The sequence below is a fragment of the Cibotium barometz genome, chromosome 37 (assembly GCF_041138505.1).
Source record: "Cibotium barometz isolate CiBa-2024 chromosome 37, ASM4113850v1, whole genome shotgun sequence".
In the NCBI taxonomy this organism is placed as follows: domain Eukaryota; kingdom Viridiplantae; phylum Streptophyta; class Polypodiopsida; order Cyatheales; family Cibotiaceae; genus Cibotium; species Cibotium barometz.
This window is the reverse complement of record NC_141082.1, coordinates 34,075,519-34,083,765: the sequence shown is the minus strand read 5'-3', so window position 1 is coordinate 34,083,765 and position 8,247 is coordinate 34,075,519. Positions and strand designations below refer to the sequence as shown.

Below are 8,247 nucleotides of genomic sequence, written 5' to 3'. Positions count from 1 at the left end.
GATTGTACGTAAGACATTGTTTTTCCAGAAAGGGATCTTTTTTTAAGGGACATGAATAGCACGTTACAGATGGTTTTAAAATATGTATGTTGACATATTAGGTGAGGTATAGTTTACTTAACGTTACCTTTGCGTTTTCAATAGTACGTGGATGCATGTGGATGGATGCTTCTTCAAATGTGGTATGTCACTTGTGGTCACACTTGTTCACTATGTTATAGTATTGTCATATGTGAGAAAAAAATTAGTGCTCAAACTGTCATGAAGAATGTTTATAAAAAAATTGGTGCTCAAACTGTCATGAAGAATAAGTCCCCCCCCCCATTTTTTTGGGGTGGGGGTTCATTTCTTTAATCATCCCCCTCATGGACTGGCGGGGAGGGAGGGGCGAGCATTGAACTTGCAACCTCAGCTTCCACGGAGGTCAAGTTTTAGCACTCGGCGAGGCTTGATTTTTGGCAGGGACCCTTGATTGATGGGTTTGATGAAATATAGCAAGTTTTTTTTTTGTATTTTAGTGTAATTTTTGACGTGCATTTCGCAAGTATGTAATGACCAAAATGCTAAAAAAAAAAGAGGGCATGGGGCATGTGGGGCATGTGACGCCCTTACTATGCGGTATATGATTGGCATGGGGCATGTGCACTGGGCTATTCTCTCAATGCCCATTAAGCCACGTGCGCTAGCGTAAGGGGGGACGTCTTCATGAGGTCTAAGGTGAAGACACTGATGCAGATTCTAACGTAAGTTGCCAAGTCAACTAAGTGTGAGAGCCTTTTCAAATTTTAAGGTGAAATATTCCAAATTAGACTCTTCCGGTCAACGGTAAAATTTTCAAAAGATGCCATATTATTATTATTTTATACCAAAAACAGAGAACATCTTCTCGCTTGATGTTTATGTATAAAAATGGTGACCATCTTCCTCACACTCATTATCATCATCAGGTGGCAAGTGCAGAGCGCACAGCATAACATCTCTCTCTCTCTCAGCTCAAGATCCTCGCCACCTTATATAGAGCCCATCACGTCCAGCTTGTTTAATTAGGGTCTCACTTCACTTCACTAAGCTGATCGCAGTTAGGCAGCTAATCAAACCTTTTCTCGTGTCAACAATATGGGCCTTCCTAGCCAGCTCATTAAACCACATGCACTTGTCATCCCATTCCCTGCACAAGGCCACATAGGACCCATGATGCACTTATCTATAAAGCTTGCTTTAGAAGGCTTCATAATCACATTTGTTAACACACAGCATAATCATGCACGTCTGAAGAATAATTTGCAGCCCCGTTTTGAAGAGCAGGGCCTTGACATACGCTTTGCAGAGATAAGGGACAAGAGAGAGAACGGGAGCACCAGTGGGCAAGACACCCTCGTTGAGCTGGCCAAGTCTTTCTATAGCTTGAAGCCGGTTTTCGAAGAGCTGGTGGAAGGTCTACTGCAATCCGAGGACACCCCTGTCACCTGCATGATTTCAGACCTTTACCTCTACTTCACACAAGATGTGGCCACCAGATTTGGCCTCAGAAGGCTTGCTTTTTGGACTGCTTCAGCTGGTACCATCGCATCCGTCATGGCTGTTAATCAAGGGCATCGATCTCCTAAGGGTGAGCCTTCATCACTAAGTAATTTAAACCAAAATTTATGATTAAGTGGGTTAACCTTCTCCTAATCAATTACTATGTATTGCATAGCGGAGAAGATGAAGCACTTGCTTTTAATTATTAATTTAGTCGATTGAATTGGATTTAATGGTATAATTAGCTAATGAATGGGGCTGGGCTTTAACTGCTGAACTAATGGAGAGGCTGCACATATAAGCTAATGGACGGGATTGGGCTTCACGATGACATCCATCCTTGATTTCTACGCTTAGTAGTGGTGATTAAGATAATCATACTCTAATGAGGACTATGGAAACAAGCTATATTTCTCTTCTAATAAGTTGTGCCACTGCGTTTACAGAGCCTGAGCGAATAACATGGGTGCGAGGAGTGCCACCGCTGAAGGTGACGGAGCTAAACACGTATTTGCAGTCCTACGATACGCAAGACTTCATGTTCAACGCCTTTCTGGAGCCGTATCAAAGGCTAAAGGAGAGCACGTGGATTGCAATCAACACGTTTGAAGAGCTTGAGCAAGGTTCAATGGAAGCCTTGAGAGAGGAGAACAATCCCATATACACAGTGGGACCTCTGCTACCACTGTCGTATTTCGAAGAGGGTGGAGACGGGCGGCTAGCCTCGTATGGAACGGCTGCCCTGTGGCCAGAAGACCACAATTGCCTAAAATGGCTAAACGGGCGAGAACGGTCATCAGTTCTGTATGTCTCGTTTGGGAGCATTGCTGTCATGTCCGCCCAACAGTTTGAACACCTGGCCTTGGGCTTGGAAGCTAGCCAATCACCTATGCTTTGGGTGATCCGACCGGACCTCATGTACGGCGACACATCCCTCTTCCCCAAAGGCTACTTGGAAAGAGTGCAAGGGCGTGCATGCTTCGTGGAATGGGCACCCCAGCTCCAAGTACTCACCCACCCGGCCTTGGGCGGCTTCCTAACACACTGTGGCTGGAACTCCACATTGGAGAGCATCTCCGCCGGGGTGCCCATGCTTGGGTGGCCCTACTTTGCAGACCAAATGCTCAACAATAGGTGTTCTGTGGACGCCTGGAATGTGGGATTACATTTGGAGGCGGACCACAATGGTGTCATACACAGAGACGAGGTCGAGCGACAAGCTCGTGCCCTCATGCAAGGAGACACCTCTTCACAGCTTAAACATGCCACCTCGCTCTGGCGGACGGCCGCCCAAAAATCTATCAAGGCTGGCGGTTCTTCCAACCTCCAATGGAAGAAACTCGTCAATGATATGGCCCAACCTCCTATTCCTTAAATTTAGTCCTTTATTTAAATTAAATAAAAACTTTTCCTCTCCTTTCCTTGGAGGTCGGTTGCTTTGATTGTAAGGCATCGTTTCTATCTATATGGATATATGTTTAACCTTTTGTTTTGTTTTTGTTTTTGTTTTTGTTTTTGGAGCCGAGGTCAACTTGGCACAGCTATATAGATATTTGTTCAATCAAAGCCACATAAAGCACCAACTTGGCACAGCTATATAGATATTTGTTCAATCAAAGCCACATATAGCACCAACTTCGATGTACGTGGGTGTGGGGACAATAGCCACACTAGGTAGAAAAGGGCTACTAAGAAGACAGCTCGGAGCTTTTTAATTCAACCTAAAAACAAATGAACCGTTCATTTCTCGTTTTTATGTGCTCTAATTAACTCATTGATATGTTTTCTTTCTCTTCCTTGATACGTGCACTAAACTCGTTGATATGTTTTCGTTCTCTTCCTTGTGTTATCGGCGTTCTCTATATTCATGTACCACACTTTCTACCAATTGATGTACAACTAGACTCAAATTGTGCATTTGAGAACCCTTAAGTTAATGTGCGTAACCTTAGTACAAGTAGACTCAAAATGGGCAGCTATGTCATTAATTGAGCATTAGTAAGCTTCTAGAGTCCAAATATCTTGCAAAGCCCATGCCTACAAGACTCTCTTAATTCAATCCCATGGTCTTTTTAATTCAATCCCATGGTCTTTTAACAGACAAATTTCGCTACTATAGCTTCGATAGGAAAACAATGAGAAAATCTCTACAAATTTGCATTGTGAATAAAAATTTACTATGTAGAAGCCAAGGTGCATACCACTAAAGTTTGGTCCCAGGACCAAAAGATGGTACAATAAAGTGAAACAAATCAAATATACCTATGTGGCCTTCATTGAAAATCCAGTTGGTGCAAGACCTAAGGTCAGAGTACGGACAAAGCAAGGAGTTGTTTTGGAAGATCAATCACCTAAAGGCTGTACTAGTAAGGTTCTGATGGAAGCATGCATTCAACTAGGGTTTCAGATTTCATGGGAAAATTCATCTTTTGAAGATGAGAGATGGGATATGATCTGTAATATGCTAAATGGAGTTGAGGGTAAACTTGTTATTTGAGGTGTAAGTGTTTTTTTTGGTATATTTAATACATATTTATATTGGTCCCAAAAAAATCCAACACACTTTCTTGTTACTCTTGGTTATTGCATGATCATACCTACCTTAAAAGAAATGCATGAAATGTTTCTTCATCTAACCTAGAGCTTTATTGAATATGTATGAATATATATATGCGAAAGCACACAAAGCAAGCAGTGGCCACGTGTAGACCATCCAGAGCCCCAATTCAATCTCTCATCTCAGTGCAACGCTGTTGTACTTAAAGGAAAACCTTGAAAAGATCTCTTCCTTGTTTTATGTCAGTTTAGTTTTGCTTGTGTAGTATAGATAGACTTGATGATCTCAGAATGCAAAGGGGAGGTTTCCATGGAGAATAATGGAGCCTGACATTGAAGCCCTAGTACATGATGATGCCCTTGGAAATGAAGCTGAGGACCCCAAGCCATATGGCTTGTAGCAAGTCTACGACAGTCGGCTTCCTAATGTCGTGGTGCTACGTATGTTAGTCAAAAGACCCAAGGCATGTTAAAGAGCAGGTCACATGTGCCTGGCAGCGACATCCCTCTTTGTTTGCATACATCTAGAGCTCCCATTGCCTATTAATCAGCCTTTAGCTGGTCAAAGAGGAGGAGGGTTGTTAATTTCAGAGCTCTAGTGAAAAGATATAGGACATCAAACCTTTGATCTCATACGGAGATCGGTCCAGAAGACTAATCAATGCTGTTCACAGAGATGGTCACAAACCTCTAATGATGTGATTACCCCCATTAGCTTAATACAACGGACCCCATACACCTAATCTATCGTCTCTCAATCTCTGCATAGCTTTAACCATGGTCTGGTTTTCGTCCTTTACCAGACTGCCTCAACATCCTTATATCACTAAAGCATATGCAAACATGCAGTCTGCATGGGGTGCCCTTGCAACTTCCCGAGAGTGTCTAGAAATGAAATGCAGATGGGAGCTTCTAGAAACATAGCACGGGCAATGTGCCTGGCTCACTGCTAGCACTAAGGATCAACTCATCTCTGGCCAAACCAAACCACAGTCCCCTATTTTATAATATTATGCAAGGATTAAAAAAGGTTGCACTACAAGAGGCGGGGCCATTATCAACGCTTTTTTCGACGCCTTAAGAACTAAGCTAAAAATCCCCTACACGTTGAAATACCCGTCGAAAAAAACGTCGAAATAAGTGCCGAAATAAGCGTCGAAATAAGTAATTTTACCACGCATTTTTTGACGGTGTTTTCGACGCCTATCTCGACTGATATTTTGACGGTTATTTCGACTGAGATTTCGACGCGTATTTCGGCACTTATTTAGACGCTATTTTCGATGGATGCAGGAAACTTTCAACGCTGTTTTCGACGGATGTAGGAAACTTTCGACGCTATTTACGGATGCAGGAAACTTTCGACCCGCTTATTTCGCCGCGTGCAGGTATTAAATTTTTTTTGGCATAATGGTGCATCGAGCTGCAGTCTTGTAGCTAGATGCACCATTATGCCAAATTTATAGAGTACGGTCAAAGTCAATTGCACTCTGATGTGAAGGACGAAGCAAATTTGTTGAAAAAGTTAGAGAGAGTGCCATAACGTTTTTGACATTACAAAGTAGGTACACAATTCACACAAGTGCAAACAATGGCCAAATTATATTGCAAGATGTGTATTTTACATATCAAGCTCTGACGAGGTAAGCCAAAATTGAAATTTACATATCAAGCTCTAACGAGATAAGCCAAAATTTGCATCATGCAATCTATACAAGCTTAAACAAAGATGTGAGCTGACCAAAATGTGTATGTACAAGGGGAAAGACATGGGCAAGGCCACTCTATACAGAGCCCTCACTCAGGATCAACAATTGGTCCTTGCAAAAACCATACAAGAACCTTTTTTTGGTATACCAAAACAATGATCTAACATGACAAGGCAAAGCAAGTATACAAATCATAAGGTTAAGGCTTGCCGCACACTTACCATATCTACAATGCGCTCCTAATTGAGGTAGGCGCCTTCTCGCTCAAGCTTCTCCAAAAGAAAGTATGTGTTATGGCGGGCGAGCAATGTCCTCCTCTTCTCCCGTTGCCTGTCGAGACCAACCACTTGATTCTAAAAGTACTAAAACAACAAGATAAGCGTTGATACTTACAATGTAGACATAACATCAAATGAAACATATAAGATAAATGTTGATTCTTACAAAGTAGACATGGAATGCGTCCCAACCGCCGCTTCCAAGGTGAGAGCTTCCTATGCTCTCCATTCGGGCTTTGGCCACATCCTCTTGTTGCTTGTAGCGTTGGGGATTTCGAGCATGCTTTTGCCTCTCCTCATTCCTGGGCCTCGGTGCTCATGTACCAAGGCGTCTCACCCTCTGCCTTCACTCTCCCAGTCACATCTCCCCGCCAATGTTTCATGATGTCCACCATGTGGTCCTTTATTCACCTTATGGAGACGACATCACTACCGCCGGCCAGCTTGTACTCATCCTTGATTTTATTTATGACTCTTTCTTGTCTTTATCCAACTTTGGCCATGAAGTCATTTGCAAAGACAATGTGGCAAAGCTCGTGGATACGGCTCTTCGTCTCTTGCCCGACATTATCCAAAACCACATTGCCATTGACAATTGTGTAAAACTTTTCTCCATTGGCGGCGTGGGTGTGGGCTGTGTGTCGAAATGTTGCGATGATCGCGAGCATGGAGTGCTTCTGGCACTAGATGGGGAAGGATGCTCACGTGGGGGCGTAGACCCATCTGTGCCCCCACTTGGACAACAACCGCCTCCACCTCCACTACTTGAGCATTAGACTCTGCGAGTGGACAAGCGACCTGAGGGAGGGGTTCTAGCAGCTCTTTGTGGGGTTTCTACAGGTGAACTAGGGTTAGAACTTAGCAGTGGTGGTGCTCGATGGTGTAGAGCCGAAGTGCCCACCTCTCTCCCAAAATATTGTTGTGCCATCCCTCTTTGCTTGAGCGCTTTGCTTGAGCGTGGCTTGTGCTAAAAAACCCATGAACTGGTTAGGCGACATGGCATATGGAGAGAAGGATGGAGAGTAAGCCGGTGTCTCATCTGGAGTATGAGATGTTTCTACACACACATAACAAAGCCCACATAGACACTTTAATAAGAGCATACACATGAATTATCCCTCAACATTCATTATGCATAAAGCTTATGCATAAGGCCTTATGCATAAAGTATTATGCATACGCATGAGGCCTTATGCATAAAGCAATGCTTGAGCCTTATGCATAAAGTATTATGCATACGCATGAGGCCTTATGCATAAAGAAATGCTTGAGGCTTATGCATAAAGCATGAATGAGCATTATGCATAATGCTTATGCGCAAATCTACAAAACAAATCCCCAGCACCCAAGGGTGCAATAATAATAGAGAAAAGAGAGGAAAGATCATGTGATGGTTGAGCATACACCACTAGCACCTATTGAACAACAACAAGATAAGCGTTGATACAAAGTAGACATAACATCAAATGAAACATACAAGATAAATGTTGATACTTACAAAGTAGACATGGAATGCATCCCAACCGCCGCTTCCAAAGTGACAGCTTCCTACGCTCTCCATTCAGGCTTTGGCTGCATCCTCTTGTTGCTTGTAGCGTTGGGGATTTCGAGCATGCTTTTGCCTCTCCTCATTCCAATCCTTGGTGCTCATGTACCAAGGCTTCTCACCCCCCCTGCCTTCACTCTCCTAGTCACATCTCCCTGCCAATGTTTCATGACGTCCACCATGTGGTCCTTTATCCACCTTCTTATGGGGACGACATCACTATCGCCGACCGGCTTGTACTCATCCTTGATTTGATTTATGACTCTATCTTTCTTGTCTTTATCCAACTTTGGCCACCATAAAGTCATAAAGTCATTTTCAAAGACAATGTGGCAAAGCTCGCGGATGCAGCTCTTCATCTCCTGCTGCCCGACATTATCCAAAACCACATTGGCATTGACAATTGTGTAAAAATTTTCTCCGTTGGCGGGTGTGGGCTGTGTGTTGAAATGTCGCGATGATCGTGAGCATGGAGTGCTTCTAGCGCTAGATGGGGAAGGATGCTCACGTGGGGGCATAGACCCATCCATGCCCCCACTTGGATAACAATTGCCTCCACCCCCACTACTCGAGCGTTGTGCTCTGCGAGTGGACGAGCGACCCTAACGGCTCTTTGTGGGGTTTCTACAGGTGAACT

The 8,247-nt window shown here is 43.6% G+C and overlaps 1 protein-coding gene across 1 annotated transcript; it reads left to right on the top strand.

Moving 5' to 3' along the window:
- Positions 1-1,031: 1,031 nt before the first annotated feature.
- Positions 1,032-3,006, top strand: LOC147617212 (UDP-glycosyltransferase 85A8-like). Its single transcript, XM_086776816.1, has 2 exons — positions 1,032-1,609; positions 1,968-3,006. The coding sequence occupies exons 1-2, from the start codon at positions 1,117-1,119 to the stop codon at positions 2,894-2,896; spliced, it is 1,422 nt and encodes a 473-aa protein (XP_086632942.1). The 5' UTR covers positions 1,032-1,116; the 3' UTR covers positions 2,897-3,006.
- The last annotated feature ends 5,241 nt before the right edge of the window (positions 3,007-8,247 follow it).